The 25,504-nt window shown below is 40.6% G+C and overlaps 1 protein-coding gene across 3 annotated transcripts in view; it reads left to right on the forward strand.

Annotated features, from left to right (window-relative positions):
* UAP1 (UDP-N-acetylglucosamine pyrophosphorylase 1) overlaps positions 1-24,894 on the forward strand; it is a 41,700-nt gene extending 16,806 nt beyond the window's left edge. Inside the window, exons 1-11 of one of the 3 annotated variants that reach the window (XM_087726703.1) lie at positions 861-987; positions 1,721-2,010; positions 5,329-5,533; positions 5,627-5,802; positions 7,963-8,135; positions 11,421-11,614; positions 13,107-13,250; positions 14,728-14,916; positions 17,122-17,169; positions 22,710-22,776; positions 24,336-24,894. In XM_087726703.1, the coding sequence (XP_087582829.1) occupies positions 1,725-2,010; positions 5,329-5,533; positions 5,627-5,802; positions 7,963-8,135; positions 11,421-11,614; positions 13,107-13,250; positions 14,728-14,916; positions 17,122-17,169; positions 22,710-22,776; positions 24,336-24,428 (1,575 nt within the window). In that variant the 5' untranslated portion in view covers positions 861-987; positions 1,721-1,724 and the 3' untranslated portion in view covers positions 24,429-24,894. Of the gene's footprint in view, positions 1-859; positions 988-1,720; positions 2,011-5,328; positions 5,534-5,626; positions 5,803-7,962; positions 8,136-11,420; positions 11,615-13,106; positions 13,251-14,727; positions 14,917-17,121; positions 17,170-22,709; positions 22,777-24,335 lie in introns of those variants that run through there. The other 2 variants (XM_087726704.1, XM_087726705.1) reach the window with 2 other exon arrangements.
* Positions 24,895-25,504: the final 610 nt, after the last annotated feature.

Genomic DNA, 25,504 nt, shown 5'->3' on the forward strand with positions numbered 1-25,504 from the left:
AGTTCTATCTGACATTTTAAAAAATCCCCAAATCTGCACAGCCAATATCTTCATTGGAATAAACAAGAGCAGGAAACAGTATGTATATTCGCAAGGATTTGCGAGGTTAACATAATAAACAAGAACAAACACTGGCTGGAGTTCAGAACTACACTCCTTCTGAACAAAAATAAAACTAGAAAGCCGTTTTGCAACGATTTACCGCACCAAACCAATGCATTATTTCTTACACTGTAAAAGTATTTGGATTTCGGTTATGCAATTCTCCAAAGTCAGACTGTCCTAACCACCGCGAATTATACCACCGTTCAATCCGGGGAACTCGCTTATGTTACAAGTTTGAACTCAGAAGCGGATTAAATAAACCTCGGTGCAGTTAACCACAAAGAGCCTTATGCGAACAAAGCCAAAAGGTAAAAGCGAGACAGACTGAAGGGCAGAGAAAGAACCACAAAATAAAGTTCGCTGCCACGTCACTCCCGCCTAAGGAAGTGGAAAGGAGTGAGGGGGACTATTGCCGGGGCCAACGTCAATCATATGACGGAAGCGTAGGCGTCAGACGTGCCCGCCTCCTCTCCCCCCCCCCCCCTTCTTCTCACTGACCGAAAGCTTTTGCCACGCTCATCTCCGTCTTCAAGCTCACCTCTATACCCCATCCTGCCTTCCTAAGGCGGGTAACTTTTCTCCTCAAACCCCGCCTTCCTGGCTTCGAGCCAATGGCGTTCCGTGTCCGCTCCGCTGGAGCGTGACGTGGCTACATTCCAGAGTCATTCCGCCCCACCCAGTTAGTGGGCGCGAAGGAGGCCGAAGCCGCGGGTTCCTCCTCCTGCCTGGTGATTGGTTCATCTAAGCCGAAGGGGGCGGAGTCCCGAAGGACTTCTCGATAGGTTGGTGTGAGACAGGAGGAAAAAGGCGAGCCGAGCCGATTGAGCGGGGTTGTAAAAGGGGGCTGCCTGACGCAACTGAGTGGCCGGCGAAAGAGGCGAGGTTTGCTATTTTCCTAGAAGCCAGCGTTGGGGCGAGCTATGCAAAAGGGAGGGCGAGTTGCATTTTTTTTTTTTAATATTGAGGAGGAAAGGGAGCCACATCGCCTGGAATTGTTATTGTTCTATACCAGTGTTTCTCAATCTTGGTGACTTTATGTCCTGTGGACTTCAACTCCCAGAATCCCCCAGCCAGCATAGCTGGCTGGGGAATTCTGGGAGTTGAAGTCCACAGGACTTCAAGTCGCCAAGGTTGAGAAACACTGTTCTATACTGTCATTGTGTTTCTAATTCTATGTATGTTATTTCAAAGTTGGTCTTTAAAACAAGCTCCTGTGGTTACGTCGGTTAATTTTATTTAAGTTATTACATGGCATGGGGCATTCTAACCTAAGGAAAAGAGGAGTGATCCTGAGGGATGTGTATTTCTTAAACATTAATATAAATAGCATTTATGTCATTAATATAAATGCCATTAATATAAATAAGTATATTACCTAAGTCAATTCTACCTAAGTGTAAGATGCATTAAATACGACTAGGATAGTATACGAACTTACACAGAACCATGTTGATAAGTCACTGCAGCACAGCTGACTTTTAACCCTGTTAAACTTTTATATGCACAGGTGTTGCAAAGCCAGATTATTTGAATGCTTTTACCCAGCAAATGCATACACGATCATTTCAGTGGCTCTGCGAATTACAGGAAAATACATTTTTTCTCTCTCATGCAGGGTCATGGACAGTGACATCAATATACTCCAGCGCTGCTTGGCTGAAGCAGGACAAAGCCATCTTCTTCAGTTTTGGGAAGAATTAAATGAGCTAGAAAAACAAGAACTCTATAAAGAATTAAACACCATGGATCTCAAGGAGCTGGACCAGGCTTTCAAAAAAGCCATGTTAGATAGTAGCCGTTTACCAGGGCAGGAAAGCATGGATGCAATGATGGAGCCTGTGCCACGCGAGGTCCTTGGGAGTACAACACGTGACCAAGATCAATTGCCGGCATGGGAGAAAGAAGGTAGGTGTAAGGATCCAACAGGACACATAGAATATTTCAAGAAAGTAAAGCTGCAGCATGAGTCTTGTCCCCCCCTCGAATGGTATGGTTGTTGTGTGCTTTTAAACTATGGTATTGTTTTGTCTGTCTTTTTATTCCTTATTTGTACCCTTCCCCCCTTGACTTGGGTTGTGAGCCGCCCTGAGTCCCCTTCGGGGAAAAGGGCGGCATAGAAATTTAATAAATTCAATTCAATTCAATGATATGACATTGTCTAGAGAAGACTTCCCCAATTGGCTGCTCTCCACATGTTTTAGTCTATCATACATGGAGAAAACCAGTTTGCAGAAGCTGGCCTAGATAAACAAAAAAATAAAGTGGGATCTCTCCTAGACCAGTTTAGTTAGAGAGCTCCAAGGACCCCCTCATTTTAACTCTGCTAGAAATATTCTCATTTATTAGTCCACTGTTTGCATATCGGTAAATATTCATTAAAGTGGTTAATGAAGCTGTACTTGTAACCTTCTAGATATAAGTTTCACTTGATTATCAGGTGATTGCTTTACGGCACCTAAGCCAAGGTGGTGCAGTGGTTAGAGTGAAGTATTGCAGGCTACTTCAGCTGACTGCTAGCTGCAGTTTGGCAGTTCGAATTTCAGTAGGCTCAAGGTTGACTCAGCCTTCCATCCTTCCGAGGTGGGTAAAATGAGGACCCAGATTGTTGGGGGCAATATGCTGACTCTGTAAACTGCTTAGAGAGGGCTGTAAAAGCACTACGAAGAGATATGTAAGTCTAAGTGTTATTGCTATTGCTTATTATTATTAAATTGTTTATAGTAGCTAGGGATTGATAAACAGAACATTGGGCAGAAGCCAGCAAAATGAATTGCAGCAAAGTCAGTGCAAACTCCTACATTTGGATAGGGGAAAAAAATCAAAGGTTTGAATAATGGGGAGATCATAATAGGCACCAGTATATGCAAAAAGGGTCTGGATTCTCAATGGATCACAAGCTGAATATGAACCAATGGCATGTTGTAGCTGCAAAAACAAGCAAATGCAATCTAGACTATACCAATTGAACTACAAAATCAAAGTCAAAAGTAATTTTCCCTCTCTATTTTGATTGCTTAAGCAGGTGTTTCTCAACCTTAGCAACTTGAAGATGTCTGGACTTCAACTCCCAGAATTCCCCAGCCAGCGAATGCTGGCTAGGGAATTCTGGGAGTTGAAGTCCGGACATCTTCAAGTTGCCAAGGTTGAGAAACACTGGCTTAAGCTATATCTAGAATATTATATACTTTTTTGGACATTACATTTTGAAAAGGACATTGACAAACTAGAGCATGTCCCAGAAAGAGCAAATGAGATGATGATAAACTGAAGAAAAATGTACTGGCTATTGTTAGTCTAGAAAGGAGCAGATTGTACAGTGACACGGTAGCTGTCTTCAAGTATTTGAGAGCCTAACACAGAGAAAGAATTCTTCAGAGTTGCTCCAGAAGACAAGAAGAAACAATACATTTAAATTATTGGGAAACAGGTTTTTTTTTTAATATCAGCCTAATGACAAAAGCCATTTGTCAGTGGGCTGTTTTTGGCTGGAGATGTTAACAAGACTGAATGACCATCTGCTGAAGATGTTATGCCTGTGGATTCCTGCACTGATCACAGCATTGGATCATATGACCCGACAAATGCGCGCCCGACAACAGCGTGCCAACAAAACCACGGGGATAAAACCGCGATGTCGACAGCGCGCCCACAAAGGCGTGCCCACAAAAGTGCTATTAGGGTTAAGTTAAGGGTTAGGTTTAGGGTTCTTACGTTGTTTTCGCGTTGTTTGTTGATGGCGTGCTTCTGTCAGCGCTCTTGTCAGCGTGCCTATGTGGGCGCGATTTCGACACCGCGGTTTTCTCACCGCGGTTTTGTTGGCGCGCTTTTGTCGTGCGCGCATTTGTCGGTGAACCGATCATATGATCTCTAAGATCCTTATATCCTATGATTTATGATAATTATTTAGTGAATTTAGTGTGTTTTGAAGAATGATCAGCAATTACACTGAAGAAGCGTAAAATCTAAAGAGAAACTAGTATTACAGCTTGAATCAACTGAACTTGATAAACAAAAACTTTAGCTTTAGCTCCCACCCACCCCACCCAGCATTAGAACCCTGCATTGCTTGCAGGATAAGAGCAGATCAAACAAGTTGATTGTTTGAATTGAGAAATATTTAAAATGCTAGAAAATGAGATTTTGCATTCAGGCCCATTGAACACTTGCAATATATACAGGCTCTACTATGCTGCAGAAATTAAGTTAAAGACTTAATATTGCTGTCTCATATCAGTTGCTCATATGTTTACATCTACCTATGGAATCACTTGTACTGAAATGCTTCAATAGTTTCAGGCACAATTGAAAGCAGGAAGTTATCTAGGAAGATTTTACCCTAGAGGTGTTACTGACAGCCTTTTATATATATGTTACTTGGGCAAGTATCGATTTTTGCATTCTGCAGTTAGAAAGGTTAAAGTTTTGGTTTTAGAATGGGTGTTTTCCATCCTATGTTGATTTAGGCTTCTGCATAAAATATTATCTTGTAATGAGTTCTTTATATAACTGTAGTATATTGCTTGAGAACCAATTTATTGTGATTAAAGCGGGAGGGGGAGGAGGGAGAGAGAGGGAAAGAGAAAGATCAAATATCTAGAAACAATAATCTTCGGATACGCTTCAAGGCGCTAGTCATCACTTATAAAGCCCTTCATGGTATTGGACCTGGGTACTTGAGAGACCGCCTGCTGCCAATTACCTCCACTAGACCGATTAGATCCCACAGATTAGGCCTCCTCCGAATTCCATCCGCCGGCCAATGCCGACTGGCGACTACCCGGAGGAGGGCCTTCTCTGTGGCTGCTCCGACCCTCTGGAACGAGCTCCCCGTGGAGATTCGAACCCTCACCACCCTCCAGGCCTTCCGCAAAGCCCTTAAAACCTGGCTGTTCCGACAGGCCTGGGGCTAAAGAACTTTGCCCCCCTTCTCGAATGGTATGGTTGTTGTGTGTTTTTTAAATTTTTGTATTGTTATGTTCGTCTTTTTATTCCCCTGTTTGTACCCCTTTCCCTGATTGAATTGTGAGCCGCCCTGAGTCCCCTTCGGGGGAAAGGGCGGCATATAAATGTAATAAATCCAATCCAATCCAATAATGGTAATATCATTCAGAGATGCAGATTTTTTTCCTGTGCTTACAGTACAATTTCTTACGACTATGCTATTCAAAAGTAGAATAAAATATCTAGAGATTGTGGAGATTTCATTTCTCCTCTTTGCTTTAGGTCTCCGACAGATTTCTCAGAGCAAAGTTGCTGTTCTTCTGTTAGCTGGTGGACAAGGGACAAGGCTTGGTGTCTCGTATCCCAAAGGAATGTATGATGTAGGGTTACTCTCCCATAAAACGCTGTTTCAGATCCAAGCAGAGCGTATTTTAAAACTGCAGCAGCTAGCCGAAAAGCAATATGGCCTTCAATGTGTTATTCCATGGTAAGGATTTCTTGTCGTTTCAAAATGAATGCATATCCTAGATGTATTTGTGTCTGACTTAATAAATTATGACTCTCTTGTTGGTCTGGACAGGTATATAATGACCAGTGGCAGGACAATAGAACTGACTGAAGAATTTTTTCTAAAACACAAATATTTTGGTTTGAAGAAGGAGAATGTGATTTTCTTCAAACAAGGGATGCTGCCTGCCATGGACTTCAATGGGAAAATTTTCCTGGAAGAAAAAGGCAAAATTTCTATGGCCCCAGGTAATATGTAGATTTGTTTGATTTACAGGAATGAATTAGTAACTCAGCAATCTTTAAAATCTTGTTTGGGTAATTATACACAGTCTAACAGTGTGGAGATATAGGCAGTTAATCAGATTACTCTGAAAAGGTTGATTATTTTTGCATATTGGAGTTAGCAGGAATCTCTACAATAAAATCAGCAGGGCACAACGTTATTTGAGTAATAAATATCATTCCACAGTCAATTGGAATTAGGATGGATTTTCATCGGTTTGATATTTGTAATTGAAAGAAAGTCTTAATCTAAAGTTTGAAAATGTATTTTTTCCTTTATATATAAAATGCTTAAGTAATTCCCAAAGTTTGTAAAATATTATTGAAAGTGTATTTCAAACTATGTTAAGAGAAAGTTAAAGAAAGAGATGTGTTAGCTTAAAAAAAAAATCTAAAAAAAAAGATTTAAACAACAAGAAGAAAAATATTCTATGAGAGTAACTTGGAAGGAATCATCTAAATTTAATGAGCTAATTGGAGTTAGTTGGAATTTTATTGGTCTGAAAGAACTTTAAAGTATGTAAGAGGAAGTTTAAAAAAAGATGTATTAGAATGTTTTAATTTTAGAAATGGTTTTAAAGAAAAGGTTAGTGTTTTAAAAGGAATTTAAAAAATCCCTTTAAGGTTAAAGAATCTGAAATAATACTGAATTTTGTTAATATAAATAGTTGTAGTTTACAAAGATTATTATGTGCAAATACAAATACTTAAATACTACATCAATAAAATAAATCAATAAATTGCTTTTGCCAATTAGATAGATTTATTATTATAGAAATGACTAGTTTTATACTAATGTGTAAAAATAAAAAGTCGAGATTGTAATGTTATCTTGAACTGTGCTAAAAGGAGTCAGAAGTCAACAACTTTTTCTTTTTTCCTGTACCCCATATTTTCTTTCCCCCTTTCTTTTTTCTTCTCTTAATTTCCTATTTTTATTTTCATTTGCATTTTATACATTGAGAAAACTAAAAAAGTTATATGCATAAGGAAAAAAAATCAATAAGCTCTATAAAACAGTATTAAAATTTTCCATAAAAACAAACAGGAAATGATATTGATTTGAAAACTCTATTCAACAGTAAGCAAGTACAGATAGTCCTTATCAAACAATTACAGTTCGTTCCAGAGAAATAGTCACTAAGAATAGAATAGAATTTTATTATTTGTATACCGCCCTTCTCCGGGAGGACTCAGGGCGGCGAACAATTCAAGGGGAAAAGGGGAACATAAAAACAAAATACAAATAATAAAGTAAACAACAGTCGCACAACCATACATGTCGAGAGGGGAGGGAACTCATCACCCCCAGGCCTGCTGGCAAAGCCAGGTTTTGACGGCTTTTTGGAAGGCCTGGAGAGAGGCCGAATCCCTGCGGGGAGTTCATTCCAGAGGGCCGGAGCTGCCACAGAGAAGGCCCTCCCCCGGGTAATAGCCAGGTGGCATTGGCTGGTAGAGGCCAACTCTGTGAGATCTAATGGGTCTGTGGGAGGTAATTGGCAGCAGGCGGTCTCTCAAGTACCCAGATCCAATACCATGAAGGGCTTTATAAGTTACGACTAGCACCTTGAAGCGTATCCGGAGACTGATCGGTAACCAGTGCAGCTCGCGGAGGATAGGTGTAACGTGGGTGTACCAAGGTGCACCCACAATCGCTCACGCGGCTGCATTCTGGACGAGTTGAAGTCTCCGCATACTCTTCAAGGGCTGCCCCATGTAGAGCGCATTTTAAGAAAGCCATGTCACAGAGAGATGCTATGAAGATCACTGGATGCTGCCATCTCCTTCAGATAAAATTATCATGCAACAAAGCCATCATTACTGTTACTACAATTTGTGTTGTTGTCAAGTTCAAAAATTTGGACATAGATGTGCAGATTGATCAGAAAATGATTTTTTTCACTATCATTAACCATGTTTATTATTATCATATTTGCAAATAGTCACTCTCTGAAGCAGTTACTAAATGAGGGCTACCTGTAGAACCAGGAACAAAATGTTCCCCATTCTGTATTGCAAACTTTTACATCTGTATATCAAATGTAGCTTGAAAAAAAGTCAGAAATGCTAAAAACAAACAATCCAAGAAACAATAAAGTAGCATTTTCTTTTTTTCCCCTAAAGATGGCAATGGGGGTCTGTACCGAGCTTTAGGAACTCATCATATTATAGAGGACATGGAACAACGAGGAATTGGCAGCATACATGTCTATTGCGTGGATAACATTTTGGTAAAAGTTGCTGATCCTCGGTTCATTGGTTTTTGTCTACAGAAAGGAGCAGACTGTGGAGCAAAGGTAACAAGTGACTGAAGATAATGAGTTTGTTCCTTCCCTTTCTTAGTCATTATAATATAATTTTTTTGGGAAAAATAAATAACCAATAACCTTTATTGCTAATGTGCCGCTTATTCTACAACATATTTCTTAGCTGCTGGTTCCTTTACTACTGATAGTTACCCCTAAAAGGCAAAATATAATTACCACTTCAATATTTTCATTGTCAGTTCTAATGTTGGTTGATGTACCTATTATCCTTAACTTGGCCTTTGTATTTAATTTTAATTCCACTTTTTCACTGTGCTCCTTGACTTCCATTAATAGAAGCCAGATGCTCAAACTGAGCTTTAGAGAAAGTCAAGGAATACGAAATATATTATGGCTGATGCATGCTGAATAATTTAAAAAGCCAAAGAATATCAAAAAATAAATCGATGTGTGCTTCACAGATTACAAAAAATGTTTATGATTGTGTCAATTTACATGATGAATATATATTGAGAGGGGTTGGATTGGGAAAATAAAAATGAGCTTTTAAAATTGGAGGAAGAAACAACGGTAGCCTGTGTAGCTTGAGAGACTGCCTGCTGCCAATCACCTCCACTAGACTGATTAGATCCCACAGATTAGGCATCCTCCGAATTCCATCCGCCGGCCAGTGCCGACTGGCGACTACCCGGAGGAGAGCCTTCTCTGTGGCTGCTCCGACCCTCTGGAACGAACTCCCCGTGGGGATTTGAACCCTCACCACCCTCCAGGCCTTCCGCAAAGCCCTTAAAACCTGGCTGTTCCGACAGGCCTGGGGCTAAAGAGCTGTTGCCCCCGTCTCGAATGGTATGACTGTTGTGTGTTTTTAAATTATGTATTGTTACGTTTTGTCTTTTATTTTCTGTCTGTACCCCCCTTCCCTGATTTGAATTGTGAGCCGCCCTGAGTCCCCTTCGGGGGAAAAGGGAGGCATATAAATATAATCAAATCAAATCAAATGTGACATGTTGATGACACTTCCCTGATAGTCGAAAATATAGGATCTCCTGTCCATGTATGGAATTTTGGATGATTTAAAACTAATCCAAAAGCTACTCTGATCCTAAGCATTATTTGCTAGTATATGAAATTAAGGATATTGTATAGTAGTTTGCACACATCGTTAAATTGATTTTCGTTGGCAATGGTATGTAAATGGACCTCTTCCAATCTGCTGACCACTGTCATTCTTCAGATTTGCTGGCATCGTTTTGGTTATAGGTTTTACTGATTGTTATTCTCTTCTTTGCTATATTTCTGTGGATATTTCATCCATTCCTGTAGATCTCTGATTTGGTAATTGTCAAGTTCTAATCTTAGAGGTTCTTGTTAAAGGAGAATATATTCTAAATTATTCCAAGGAATTATCTTGAATGTTGATCTCTCTCTTTTCATCTTTCTTTGATCTTTCTTAAATCAGTTACCTTCTATCTATTACCTTCCCCTAGCATACCAATTCAGGATCAGAGTTTGCTTCCGATTTCAGAATTCCGTAGAATAGAAATTATAGTGAATTCATAACCTTTTTAAAAAGAATTTATCCAGAGTTGCTTACTTTTTATTCTGAGATAAGAGTAGGAATGGATGTGTGTTTTAATTATGACTGGTTGATTTGACTCACTAGTAATTCACAAGCTATTTAGTAATACAATATCTGTTCTTTTTGTAAATTAGTTTCTTGGTTAGATTGGGAAGCCATATCCATAATAGTAATAAGAAATCCACATGGATGCAATGACCAGAAATGACCAAGTTTGCAGGAGGATTTCTTTATGATTACTTTGCTATGACACTCTCATGAGGTGGGAGAGAAAGTGTCTCAGAGATAAAGCAATTAGAGCTGGCAACATTTGTAATATTATAGAGATTGTTTTGGCTGGTGCTGCTTTCCAGTTTGGAAATTTTGATTATCTGATAGAAGAGTTCTTTCTGACAGAAGAACCATCATATTCTTCATCTGCCAATTGGTATGCATGCTCCTGTTGCTAAAATGAAATGTCATAAAAGTCAGCTTGAACTCTGTTAAACAGAGAATTTGTGCTAATATGAGTATTGGATTTCAAGAATTTATTGGTGAGTTTTAACTTACATATCTTAAAGCAGAGATTTCAATACAACCCATATTCATCTCTGACAATCAAAATATGACTTTTGTGGTGATATTAGCCAAAACTACTAAACTGTTTAAACTTTAAAGCAAACGCTCTATGTTTTGCTTTAAAACATACCTTTGCCATTAGTACATACTAATGTACATACTTTCGCCCAGGTTCGCCTGGTGCACCAGTTGCGGCCCTACCTGGACCGGGAGGCACTTCGAATAGACACTCATGCCCTCGTCACCTCAAGACTGGATTACTGTAACACGCTCTACATGGGGCTGCCCCCGAAGAGTGTTCGAAGACTACAGTTGGTCCAGAATGCAGCCGCGCGAGCGATATGGGGTGTATCTAGATACACCCATATTACACCTATCCTCCGCGAGCTGCACTGGCTTCCTATTGGTCTCCGGACGCGCTTCAAGGTGCTAGTCGTTACTTTTAAAGCCCTTCATGGTTTAGGACCTGGCTACCTTAGAGACCGCCTCCTGCCACTTACCTCCCAACCCAAGATTGCACAGGTTGGGCCTCCTCCGGGTGCCATCAGCTGGACAATGCCAGCTGGCGACTCCCCGGGGGAGGGCCTTCTCTGTTGCTGCGCCGGCCCTATGGAACGATCTACCTGCAGAGATCCGGACCCTTACCACTCTCCCGGCCTTCTGTAAAGCTGTCAAGATCTGGCTGTTCTGGCAGGCCTGGGGCTGTTGATTGATATCCAGCCCCGCTTAGATGGAATGGGTGACATGAATTTTAATACTGTATTTTTATTTTTATTTTCTCTATTTTTTAAAATTAAATGTTTCTTGTCTGTTGTGAGCCGCCCAGAGTCCCTATGGGAGTGGGCGGCATACAAATTCTAATAAACTTGAAACTTGAACTACATACAGTATTTGAAGGTATTGAAAACACTGTCATTATTGAGATCTGTTGTATTTCAAGCATTTTAACAATGTGGTAAAATTAAAAATTATTTTGTTTTGCCAGTGCTCATTCAATTGGTATAGATAATTTGCATAGTTGGATCCCATCATTTAAAGTTTTCTTCCTTAGGCCAGTATATATTAAACAGGATAACAGTGATTGCATTTGAAGAAGGAAATTACATTCCATCAAAATGTGTATCAGTTATTTACGTCAATTCAAGTTACTACAATTCTGTTTTCTACCCCACTACAAGGTTGTTGAAAAAACAAACCCAACAGAACCAGTTGGAGTGGTGTGCCGAGTAGATGGTGTTTACAAAGTGGTGGAATACAGTGAGATTTCTCTGGCCACAGCTCAGAAAAGAAGTTCGGATGGCCGATTACTTTTTAATGCTGGCAACATTGCCAATCACTACTTCACAATGGAGTTTCTAAAAGATATTGTCAAGTAAGGACTTTCTTTAACCATGATGATCTACGAAATGCTGTTCTAAGGTCATTTCTGCTCTTCATGCTAAAATATGTTTTCTTTTCCTTCTTTTTATTATGTTTGCACAGCGTATAATACTCAGGATGGTTCAAACCAAGAAATAAAAAACTATTTAAGTTTAGGCAACACTCACAAATTGCACAAATTGCAAAGAACGTTGCTGGTAGAAAACTTTTAAAAATCTTTTAGGACATATATAACGTGATTGATTGATTGATTGATTGATTGATTGATTGTATGCCGCCCACTCCCGGAGGACTCCGGGCGGCTCACAAAAGACAAGGGAAAGGGGGGAACTAGACAACATATTAAAAACAAAACCAACATTAACAATTTCTATGGAGGTAGATGCTTCTCAGCTCCCCCCAGCCTGCTGGAACAGCCAGGACTTGGTGGCTTTGCGGAAGGCCGGGAGGGTAGTAAGGATCCGGATATCAACAGGGAGCTCGTTCCAGAGGGCCGGAGCTGCAACAGAGAAGGCTCTCCTCCGGGAGGTCGCCAGCCGACATTGGCTGGCAGATGGAATCCGGAGGAGACCCAACCTGTGCGATCTAATTGGTCTGAGAGAGGTAATCGGCAGGAGGCGGTCTCTCAGGTACCCAGGTCCGATGCCATGTAGGGCTTTATAGGTAGCGACCAGCACCTTGAAGCGGATTTTATTTTCCTTCTGCTGTATTTCTCCTTACCCATTTTTTTCTAAAGTCCCTTTGTTGATGGTCTCCTTCTGGCCCCATGATTATCATTGCTTTTTTCTCCTTGGTCCTTTCTGAGATGCCCTTATCAGGATGTTATTATATTAATTCAGTTTAATTTTCAAGGTTTTAACCAAGATGCGTTTATATTCAGCTTAATTTTGGGATTTGCTTATTTGTTTTACTAATGATTCCTAGTTTGGCACAAGATTCATCTGTATGTTTAGCATCAGAGGACATTGCTAGTGATGTCCTGACAGGAAAAAGATAAGTGATGAGGTGGCACAGTCTCTGGTATGTAGAATCAGAATTGTTCAGAGCTCAAGGTCAACATCCATACAAAAACTTAGATTATTTCGGAAAATATGCCAAGCGATTTTAGTGCGTGGATGTTTACACTGAACTCTAAACAAGATAAGGCAGGGGTCTCCAACCTTGGCAACTTTACGACTTGTGGACTTCAACTCCCAGAATTCCTCAGCTGGCTGAGGAATTCTGGGAGTTGAAGTCCACGAGTCATAAAGTTGTCAAGGTTGGAGACACCTGAGGTAAGGGACAGGAAGAGACTACAAGCAGTGGTGAGCCCGAATTAACAGTAATTAACAGTAGTGCTACTTTCTTACAGGAGTATAAAGGTGGCTCGGCTATCTAGTTTTGGAATAGATGCTATTTGCCTGCCAGAATGATGGGATTTAAAAAATGGAGATAGACCATGGTGGGCTTCTTACTCTGCTGACTCTCCTGTCTTGATGTTTCAGTAATTATGAACCTCAGCTGCAACATCACATCGCTCAGAAAAAAGTCCCACATGTAGACGTGGCCACAGGAAAAGCTCTGAAGCCTGAGAAACCAAATGGAATTAAAATGGAAAAATTTGTATTTGATATCTTCCAGTTTGCCAAGTAAGTCCCAAGTGACTGACTGACTTATTTTGTGTGCATCTTGGTATAACTCTTGACTTTATTTTTCTTTTGAAAGTTCCCCATCCCCGCCCCATTCCTGATTTCATGAGATTATTATTTTGAGTGCAGCTAAGAAGCTGAGCTGTCTGAAAACACTACATCACATACTAATGAGGAGCCGAGGTGGCGCAGTGGTTAGGGTGCAGTACTGCAGGCCACTTCAGCTGACTGTTATCTGCAGTTCAGCGGTTCAAATCTCACCGACTCAAGGTTGACTCAGCCTTCCATCCTTCCGAGATGGGTGAAATGAGGACTCAGACTGTGGGGGCAATATGCTGACTCTGTAAACCGCTTAGAGAGGGCTGAAAGCCCTATGAAGCGGTATATAAGTCTAACTGCTATTGCTATTACAAGAAGCTAGCAGATAGAAGAGTAAGATGTGCGGTTGAGCATGGATCAAAAAAGGATATGCTACATATAATATTCAAATTAGATTGTGTGGCATTTGTAGGACATGTATGGTGTTACAGAAGAATGAGGAACAGTGATTTGTTCTAAAGTTGTCTTGGGAACCAATCAAAAGCAACAGGAGGAACACATGTGGTTTAAAGGAGAAAGCAGATACTTGGTGGCCATCCTGTTTAGACTGGAGCTCAAGGCAAACTTCTTCAATGTCTCTGTAATGCCAGCTTATCTTTGTGCCTATCTAAAGGAAGGACTACAGCTAGTTCCACCAATTGCTATAAAGTTGGTATGCATTTTAGTTTTGAAAGCTTTGAAAAAATGTTTTGGGTGAAGATATAAATAATTGTAGAAGTGTTTTCTTCCCTTCTTGTTTACTTTTCCTTGGCATATGTTTATTGCTAATGTCCATCTATACGACTGTCGATAGTACTGTGTTTCCCCAAAAATAAGACCCTGTCTTATATTTTTTTGCCACCAAAAGAGGCACCAGGTCTTATTTTTGGGGAGTGTGTGTCGTACACTGACTCACCTCAATTGCACGCATCACCCCAGGCCTCTTTTTCGCTGTCAGAGGCCTTCAGGAATTTCTTCTGCAACTAGAAGGGCTTTCCTGAAGGCCTCTGCAGCCCGATAACAGAGCTCCAGATCAATCTGGAACCCTGTTATTGGCTGCAGGGGCCTTCAGGAAAGCCTTGCCGGCCGCTGAAAAAATGGGCTGGCGAGGCAGGTATTGGGGTATGCGAGGCCTGGCTGCAACTCTCCGAAGGTAGATAGTAGGGCAGCTCCATCCCCCATCTCCACCCTAGCTTAATTTTTACCCAGGCAGCCTAGAGTGGGCTGAGTCTTAATTAGGGTTTATTTTGGGGGTAGGGCTTATATTGGGCGCACGTGTAAACATCAAACTAGAACTTACTTTCGTGGTAGGTCATATTTTTGGGGAAACATGGTAGCAGAAGCAGGAACTGATTAAAATCTTTACAGTTGACCAATCTCAGCTTTATTTTGAATCCAGGAACTTTGTGGTTTACGAAGTGCTGCGAGAAAACGAATTCTCCCCTTTGAAAAATGCCGACAGCCAAAATGGCAAAGACAATCCCACCACGGCGAGACACTCCTTGATGTCACTTCATCACTGTTGGGTTCTCAACGCTGGCGGACACTTTGTGGATGAAAATGGAACACGCCTGCCTGCTATTCCACGGTTAGAAAATTTGACCTTCCCCTAATTTTTATATTACATTTCTAATAATAGCACTTTATGTTGTCTGCATGTAATTCCAGTTCAACTGAGAGAACATACACAGTTGTGTTATACCAATGTTCCAGAATGCTGGTTTGGGAATTCTGGAAGTTGAAGATCAACACCTTAAAATTTCCTAGTTTGAAAAATGCTGGTCTAGTCTGTATCCTCCGTGTCTGAGACTGGAGTTTGAACATATACTCTTGGGAGAGAGAAAGATTTTTGGAAAAACAAAATCACAATTAAAAAAACAGCTTCGTGTATGAAAGAGCGATCAAGAATCAAAATAGCATGTCCGTATAGATGAACTACATGAAGTTTAGGCCTCAATTTAAAGTTTCCGTTCCTGAACTGAGCTTGATGGGCCACTGAATTGGTATTAAATAACCCCATTTGTTTGTACCCGAATGCTCCCAAACATTTGACTTTGGAATCTTGCCCCCTCAGTTATCTTTTGTGGGAGAGATGGCAATAGTTTGTTTTGATGTAGGCGGAACAGTGAAGAAGAAAACGTCAGATGACATGGTATAGTGTTAAAAGCTCATCACCTTTATTATATAGCAAGAAAGGTTGAATGTTTGTGATACAAATATTCAGCTGGCTTAATGTCCCAAGAAACATATTGAAGTTGAGTATCAAGGTCAAAAAAATATCGTGACTAAAGAAAGATCTCTGAAATTCAAGGAAAAGCAACATTTTTCTCTTCAAATATTGCTGAAATAACAATTTGCAACATCCCTCATTGTTGCTAGGCTGGGTGCAACCTTGGGAGTGACATTTTAACAACATCTAGAGAACTCTACTCCCGCCTTAGGCTGGATGATTGTGGGCTAGTCACTTTCTCTCAGCCCAGTTCACCTCACAGGATGGTTGTTGTGGGGAAAGTAGGGGGAGGAAGGAGCATTGTGTGTGTGTTCGCCCCTTTAACTTATTTATAAAAAATAACATTAGGTTATAAATAAAGGTTCCACCACAAAACCGCGTTCGACTAAACCGCGCTCGACTAAACCGCGTAGCTGACGTCATCAACAGCGCGACAACAGAAGCACGCTGTAAACGCTAAACCTAAAATTAACACCTAAACCTAACCCCCCTAAACCTAATCCTAAACCTAACCCCAAACCTAACCCTTAACCTAACCCTAACCCTTAACCTAACCCTAGAGCTAACCCTAAACCTAACCCTAACCCTAACCCTTAACCTAACCCTAAACCTAACCCTTAACCTAGCCCTAAACCTAACCCTAAACCTAATCCTAACCCTTAACCTAACCTTAAACCTACTCCTAACCCTTAACTTAACCCTAACCCTTAACCTAACCCTAAACCTAACCCTTACCTTAAGTTGAATCGGCTTGCTTTCAAAGCGCTATTTAAAGCGCCCTTCTTTCTCCGCGCTCGCTATTGTCGCCCTGTTGATGACGTCAGCGACGCGGTTTAATCGGGCGCGGCTTAGTCGAGCGCGGTTTTGTCGTGCCACGATAAATAAAAATACAATAATTAAAAATAGGGTTCTGGATTAAAAAAAAACAACTGCCATTCAGTTTGGTATTCCTTAACTTAGAACAACAGAATTCTGAGATCAGAATTTCAGTCACCAAGCAATGACATTGTTAACCGAATCATCATATGAGTGGACCCAATTTTATGACCATTTTTACCACAGCTGAGCAAATCACTGCATTTGTAAAGCAAATCATGCAGTCATTAAGCAAATCTGGCTTCCCCTATTGATTTTTGTAGAAAACCAGCTGGGAGGTTGCAAATCGCAATCATGTGACTCAGTGGTGGGATTCAGCCAGTTCGCACCTATTCGGGAGAACCGGTTGGTAACTTTCCAGGCAGTTTGGAGAACTGGTTGTTGGAAGAAATCTCCTTCTGCAGCCATGCCAAGCAACCAAATTGTGATCACATGACCATGGAAGTGGAACAACAACAATATCTTTGAGGACAAATCATAAGTCACTTTTCAGCATTATGATAACTTCAGATTGTTGTTAAACAAGTATGTTGGACTACCTGTGTGCTTCCAACCTCCTCCTAAATAGATGGGTAGAATCTGCCCACTCCATCCTTCCCATATCATAGAAAGACGCTTTTTTAAGATTTGGCACACCCCTCAATGTTGTGTCCCTGCTCATTAATCCTTTTTTCCCCCATATGACAGCGACAGAAATGGAAGATCAGATGTGATTCAAGCTGATGCCAAACCCAAGTAAATATACTGTCTCTGGCCGCTGGGATGCATGGTGGTGGGTCTGCTTGGGTTCTGGCTAACACACCTCTCCATAGCATGTAGGGTCTTGGTACTCCAGCTTTTTATTTTGCATTAAATGCAATTCTTATTTACTTATTTCTTGGGGCTTATGAAATAGTGGCCAGTGGCTACCTTAGATTCACTTCTTGGAAGACCTTACTCTGCATGTGTAGAGCTTATTTCACACCTATGAAATCTGTGGCTTCTAAAATTTAAGTAACAAGCTTTGCTGGTGGACTGCTCTGGAAACATAACACCGTTGTTGGAATGGGAAAGAAGAGACGCTAAAGCATAATGCTGGCACCCCATTGATGCTCCTGCCGTGTTCTTGTTTTAAAAAAAATCTGGGGCTTGCAGGGAAGTCTGTGCAAATGTATGTCTTTGGATCTTATCTTTTACTGCATAAATCTTACTGAATTCTACTTTCCACCTTGGGAGCAGGAGGAATGGAGAATATAAGGCTGTTCAGACTCGTTTGAAGTTGAAGTTTGAAGTTTCATTTTATTTATATGCCGCCCTATTCCCTAAAAGGGACTCAGGGCGGCGAACAACTCCAACAGGAAGGGGAACATGCAATACAAAATAGACATTTAAAATAACCAACAACCACACCTGTCGAGAGGGGAAGGGAGCTCATCAACCCCAGGCCTGTCGGCACAGCCAGGTCTTAACGGCTTTTCGGAAAGCCAGGAGAGAGGTGAGGGTCCGAATCTCTGCAGGGAGTTCGTTCCAAAGCGCCGGAGCTGCAACAGAGAAAGCCCTCCCCCGGGTCGTAGCCAGATGGCATTGGCTGGTGGATGGAACCCAGAGGAGGCCGACTCTGTGCGATCTAATGGGTCTTTGGGAGGTAATTGGCAGCAGGCGGTCTCTCAAGTACCCAGGTCCAATACCATGAAGGGCTTTATAAGTAATAACTAGCACCTTGAAGCGTATCCGGAGACCGATTGGAAGCCAGTGCAGCTCGCGGAGGATAGGTGTAACGTGGGTGTATCGAGGTACACCCACAATCGCTCGCGCGGCTGCATTCTGGACAAGTTGAAGTCTCCGAATGCTCTTCAAGGGCTGCCCCATGTAGAGCGCATTATGACTAGATTATGAAGAAAAAGAGATCATAGGAAAAGGAGCATTAGTGAAGCCTTAGTGAGTATTCATGAAGAGGGCAGTAAAGGGAGCAATCCAAAGGTGATTGAGGACAGAATAGAGGGGTTTCTTATTTATAGGTCTTAGGTTATTGAATAGGTATTTAATAATTCCTTGAGATTATAGTTGTTCTGTCATATATCCTAAATGACACTGTTTTGTCTTCTCTGAAAGCCAGTCTTGCAGGAAGAGGTAATAGATACAAGCATTCTAGTCAACAAATGTATAGGTTCCATATCTTTAGAAGCAGCTCTTTTTGTCTTGGTTATTCATTGAGAGTCTTCATTGGCACTGCCCAGGATTAAAAAAAAGGGGGTAGCTAGTGTTCTACCGGTTGGTAACTTTCTAAGTAGTTCAGAGAACCAATTGTTGGAAGAAATCTCCTTTTGTTTTCTTCCACTTTACAGGGCTAATCCTGTAAGGAAGGCAGGAAGGAAGCATTCTGGTGTTGTTTCTAGCATAATCTTTATTGCTGCTTACAGAAACTGCCTCTCCGGTTAACCCTTATTACATTGTAACAGCTAAGGCGAAGCATCCATCGACCTGAGTGACCTTGAGTTGGCCATGCCCACCCAGTCACATGACCACTGAGCCCCACCTACCTAGATGGTCGTTAGGGCAGAGAACCAGTTGTTAAATTATTTGAATCCCACCACTGATGTGTGCCCAATATAAACCCTATCCCCGAAATAAGCCCTACGTCAGGGTTGTCATAGCCCTAAAGATGACACCTTAATTAAGAACCCTCCCACTCCAGGGTGCACCGTGTGGGCCGAGGCACACGGGTAATAATTAAGCTAGGGTTGGGATGTGGGGGTTTTGGAGCTGCCCTACTACTTACCTTTGGATAGTTGCAGCCACGCCTCGCATACTCCAATGCCTGCCTTGCTGGCCCATTTCTTCTGGGTTCAGCGACAAAAAGGCGACCGACAAAACCGCGCCCGACTAAACCGCGGTGACAAAACTGTGAGTTCTAAACCGCGCCCACGAATGAGCGCTGAATCGCGCCGACAACAGCGCGGCGACAGAAGCGCACTGTAAACCTAACCCTAAACCTAACGCTAACCCTAACCCTAAACGTAATGCTAACCCTAACCCTAAACGTAATGCTAACCCTAACCCTAAATGTAACGCTAATCCTAACCCTAAACCTAACCCTAAACCTAACCCTAACCTTAAACCTAACCCTTACCTTAACTTAAATCGCCCTTCTGTCGACGCGCTGTTGTCGACGCGCTGTCAGCGTGTTGATGACGTCGCGGTTTTAGCGACACGGTTTTGTCGGCGTGCTTTTGATGAGCGCAGTTTTGTCGGGTCACATTTCTTCTGCAGCTGCAAGGCTGGAAGGCTTTCCTAAAGGCCTCTACATCGATCTGGAGCTCTGTTATCGGCTGCATAGGCCTTCAGGAAAGCTTTGCCGACTGCAGAATAAGTTCCCGAAGGCCTCTGACAGTGAAAAGGAGTCTGGGATGATTCGCACAAGTGAGGTGAGTCAGTGGATGACACCCCCCAAAAAAATAAGACCTGGTTGAAAAAAAAACTGGGACTTATTTTCGGGAAAACATGGAATAGCATTTTAAATGTGCTAGCTACCTTTTGTGTCTTTCCGCCCAACACCTCTATCCCCCGATTTTCTGGCAGGCATTACACAACTTTGGAAAGACACCGTTCTTTAGATACACATCTTTATTGATGTTATCTTTTCAGAAAATAAAGAACGTTGAGAAAAAAAATCCCATCTTTCCAATAAAACTTGGGAACGAGGTTTCCTTTTTATTCCTGGTGTGACCCAAGGAAAAGAGAATATTTTAATATATAATATTACCCTAAGCTAAGCAGAAATTATATGAGCCACCTTCTTCCGCTTTCAATCCTTTGTAAAGGAAACATTTGAATACTAGGAAAGTTCTATCTTTTAGAGACATTCCTCGACTTACGAGTATAATTGAACCTGGAATTACAGTCAATGGTCCCTTTGGTCATAAGTGAAGGGATCATATGACCAGATCATTATTTTTTAAATATTTTTTTGCAGCATTTGTTAAGTGAATGGCATGGTTGTTGAGGAATCAGTTTCCCCCAATGCAGTGTTTCTCAACCTTGGCGACTTTAAGTCCTGTGGACTTCAACTCCCAGAATTCCCCAGCCAGCTATGGAATTCTGGGAATTGAAGTCCACAGGACTTAAAGTCGCCATGGTTGAGAAACACTGCCCCATGGGTGTTTTTTTTTTTAATGGAAACTGAAAATAAACCCTGGAAACCAGCAAAAACATTACAGATCATGGTCATGTGACCATGGGACATTGCAAACGGCCGTGAAGGTGAGCTAGTCACTAAGAGCTTAAAATGCAGAATACATGACTGCGGGGATGTCGTAAGCTGTCATAATTTCAAAAGCAGGTCATGAGTGGTTTTGGGGGGACTGTCTTAACTTCAAACAGTTATTAAGTGACCGGTTATAAGTTGAGGACTACCTGTGTCTATATTTTCCTCGCACTCCAGTTTGGAGGATGTTAAAAAACATCAAGCTGTCTCCTGTTATTTTCCCATCGTTGTAAGTGAAAAATGACACTTTCGACTCTCTGTTTCCTAGAAAACTCAAATCAAGAGGTGAGATATACACATTGCTTTGCAGTTTGGAAAATAATGGTTTCTCCTGTTCTTCCCCCACCCACCCCCCAAGTTGCAATATTAATTTTTGTCTTACATAAGCTTTGAGAGACAGGAATTCTTCCTCCTATGCTTGGCGATTTAGAACAGAGGAGAAATGATTGCTAAAAACCTTTCATGTTTCTTAACATGCACAAAGGGAAACATTGAGATTGTGCTGTACTTCTGGTGGCTTTGAGGTCATGTCCATGTGGTTTTCTTGCAGCAACAGAGGACTGATTTGGTGTTTTTTTTAAAAATATTTTCTTGTCTAATCTACAGACCTAATAAATAGTCTACTGCTTTTTATCACTATGTCATCACCATGTCTGCTCTGCTTCGCTTTTAAGATCAGTCCAAGCCATCTAGGTACTTCCACTAACTCACTGAACATTTTCATACCTCAGCAAATCAGTGAAAGTTTTTCTCTGATCACCAAGCTGCTTGTCCTTAGAACAAATAGAGACAAGCTGAAGAGGAAGAGATGAGATTAGAGTTTGAAGAGATATTCCCAGTTGGTCAGTACAGTATTCTTAAATGGACACCTAGTATGTCTGTATAGGCAATAACTTATTCTTTTGGGAGCATTGGATATGCTTTATACCCAATGATAGATGTCTGCTGGCATTTTCTGATTTCAGTGAAGTGGTTATAATTTTTTTCTGTATTGACATTCATTTTTTTAAAATTAAATTTATATACCACCCATCTTGCTGTTCTCTGCAACTCTGGATGGAACATCCATCTTTCAATTCGACTATCTTGATAGGAATTCATCAGGTGACTCTTAAGCATGTACCTAGCATGATGGGCAAGTATCTTTATGCAAGGATAGAAATAGAGTGAGAAATAGTGGGTGAAAGAAATTAAAGACACATGATAAGAGGAAAAAAAAGAAATAAAACTAGTTAACACTGACACTCTGTTTGTATCTCTGAAAACTTTCTTTGCTTCTCCCATATCTATACTGATTTATTAACTGCTTTTTGCCGTTGAAACTGATGCTGTGCTTCTAACACCCTAATTGAGCCACACAACACTTACTGTGCATTCCTGCAACCCTCTCTGACCCATATGGCATCTCTCATGCTACCTTGTGCATCCTTTTCAGCTCTCATGGCACCTCTTATGCATGCTTGTTTCAGAAATTGTTGCCCTTATGATGTACCACTTAGCACAATTGAAGATTACAAGCAGACACAAAAGTTTTAATAGTGTATAGATATGATACTAAAAATTGAGGGTTGTCTATAGGTTTCAATATTTCTCTTTTTTTCACTGAGAAAAAAATATTTCTGAAAATATTGTCTCCCTACCTAGTGCCTATCTATCTATCTATTATCTATCTATTATCTATCTATCTATCTATCTATCTATCTATCTATCTATCTATCTATCTATCTATCTATCTAGATAGCTAACTAGCTAACTAGCTATCTATCTTGCTATCTATCTAGCTATCTACTTCTCTCTCTCTCTCTTTCTCCCTCCCTCTCCCCCTCCCTGCCTCCCTCTCCCCCTCCCTGCCTCCCTCTCCTTGCATGCTGTTAATACTATTTAGATTTCTGCAGCACTAAAAACAAGTTTCATGATGAGCAGAGAAAGACATTCATATCCTCAACAAGTTTGCCATGTGCACAAGTGATATAGGAGTATTGATGTATTTCTCATTATGAACTAACACCTTTCCTTTATGATTGTTCCTTAGTTTGAAAGATGCAAATGACTCGCCAATTCAGTGTGAGATTTCTCCTCTTGTCTCCTATGGGGGTGAAGTAAGTTGCTGTGGTATTCTGAATTCTTTTTCTCCTCCCCCAGCCTTCCCCTAAACATCCCGTCCTAAAGTCGAAATTCTGCTTTTTGGATGGTAAGATAAATGAGCTCTGGTGGTGCAGAGGTTAGAATAAAGTATTGCAGGCTAACTCTGCCCATTGCCAACAGTTTGATCCTGAGTGACTGAAGGTTGACTCACTTTTCCATCCTTCCGAGCTTGGTAAAATGGACCCAGATTGTTGGGGGCAATATGCTGATTCTGTAAACCATACAGAGAATGCTGTAAAGCACTGGGGAGCAGTATATAAGTCTAAATGCTATTGCTAAATATGAATATAGATGATAGGGCAGTGTTGAACCAAGCAACCTCTGTGAAAGGAGTGTGATGTAATAATGGAAAGTTGGTATTCGTGAGGCTCACAACAAAAGTCCCTAGCATGTAATCCTTGTTTCCCATGCTTGCATTGAATTATGAATAGAGAGGGATGTTTAGTTGCTGAACACTTGTATTACAAATTTAAATGGTCCATTGGTGTTAATATAATTACAGCATACAATACATTTATGGATTACTACTTCATTCCTACTTGATATTGGGATTTGTATTATGTTTATATTATTGTAAATTAGACTGCTAAACTCGCTAGCCTACTCCAATAGCAGCTTTAAAACATCACTCTTACAAAACTGCCTCATAGAAAATTGGGTAAGCAACTAATTACAATACTGTTGCAATCCTTCATAAGGGGGCTTTCATCAAAACTGTTCTCATATACTATAATTATGCAGGAGTAATTGGACTTGTGAGCTTGAAGGTTTAACATGAATATATCAAGTGCTCCTAACACTTAACTTTCATCCCCATAATAATACTTAATGGAGGATGATAATACCTTAAAGCATATACCTAAAAAAAAACAGGATTTAGAAAGCTATATTTAAGGCCACCCAGTACAATCTGAACAGGAATTTGAAACTGATTCTCTCAAATGGAAAGTCCAAATTGTATATTAGATTGGTTCCACCACAAAAGCGCGTAGGACAAAATCGCGCTCGACAAAAGCGCGCTGTGACGTCATCACAGCGCGACGAAAAAGTTCGAAAAATGTAAAAATAAAGCGAAAACCTTACCCTAAGCCCCCCAAACCTAACCCTAAACCTAACCCTAAACCTAACTCTTAACCTAATCCTAAACCTAACCCTAAACCTAACCGTTAAAGTAACGAAAAACCTAACGCTAACCCTTAACCTAACCCTAACGCTAACGCTAACGCTCTAAAGCTAACCCTAACCCTTAACCTAACCCTTACCCTAACCCTAAACCTAACCCTTACCTTTATGTGAATCGGCTTGCTTTAATTTAATTTTTATTAATCTTTATTTGAATTTTTCAATCTTTTTCGTCACGCTGTGATGACGTCAAAGGCGCGATTTTGTCGATCGCGCTTTTGCCGTCCGCGCTTTTGACGGGTCACGTATTAGATTAAGTTTGATGGTTAAATTTGCTGTACTGATAACTAAATTTATCCTGACTAGTTCCTGAGTGTTTCCTTTTTCCTAGGGATTGGTGGAGTTGGTCAAAGACAAAGAATTCCATGCTCCTTTGATTATCGACCAAAGTGGGATCCACCAGCTAGTGAAGAATGGTGTCTGAAATATCCAGAAGAGATCATCTTTCTAATCCGGGATTTTATGATTCTTTTGTGTCAGACTGAGTATTTAAACAAAGGTTTCACTATCACCTTGAAGAATCTTCACTCAAATTGAGTTTCCTTAAAAATCAGTAGTAGGCTACAAATAAGAAAAAAATGCAAACATGACTTCATCTTGGAATCTTGGAGATAACTATTTATATAATTCTTTAATGCTTTAAAACGGCTGCTGTTCCAGATTGCAGCACCTATTTCGTTATATGCTGTAATGTTTGAAGACAAATCCTTTATTACACCTGTAAATGGTCTACGTGGTACGAAGGTTGAGAAACTTGCATGAGTTTTAAGTTTGGCTTTTGCATTTGGTACTCATACTTTACGAATAATTATATCTTGCTGGAATTGCACAACTGAAACACTAAAAAAGTAGTACAACTGAATTAAAATGAATTGTTTTTCCTAACATAATGTTTCTTGAAACTTCTTTAATACTTGACTTATATTTATGTTATGGCAGAGGCTATGAGATAATAAGATAACAAGAGCCTGAGATGTTTTTTTTTTGTATTTCTGGGAAAGTGCTCACTGCAGTCAATATGGATCTAAGGAATGCATTCTCCTTCCAAGATTTGTATATAGAGCAACAGACTCTCTCAAACGTCACCTTGAAACTGTGTTTAAGGAATCGTTGCAAGAAACAACCACTATTTCTTAAATTCCTTCTCAAGAATGCAAAGATAGTGAGGGTGCCGGAAGCCTAATCTATATTCTGCCCAAAACATATTTCTTTTTGGAAAATTTCCTTTCATCAGATGCTTGGTAATATTATTTTCGTATTTTAACCAAAATATAGACAGCTATTTGTGGAATGTTAATTTCCAGAAATTGCTCTAACAGAGTTAAAAATACAGAAGAGAGATAAGGCTGGAATTTGTGCAAATGATGGTGATTCAGTTCTGTTAAGTTAAAACCCTATTCATTTGTTTGAATTTGAGCTGCATTTAAAAGAAATTTAATTACAAAACTTTAAAAATTATGTTAGTCTCAGACCTGACACAGTTTCTGATCTTTTTTGAGA

The sequence above is a fragment of the Thamnophis sirtalis genome, unplaced genomic scaffold (genome assembly GCF_051295495.1).
Source record: "Thamnophis sirtalis isolate CommonGarterSnake01/CBP01778 unplaced genomic scaffold, rThaSir2_p1.2 scaffold_12, whole genome shotgun sequence".
Lineage (NCBI taxonomy): Eukaryota > Metazoa > Chordata > Lepidosauria > Squamata > Natricidae > Thamnophis > Thamnophis sirtalis.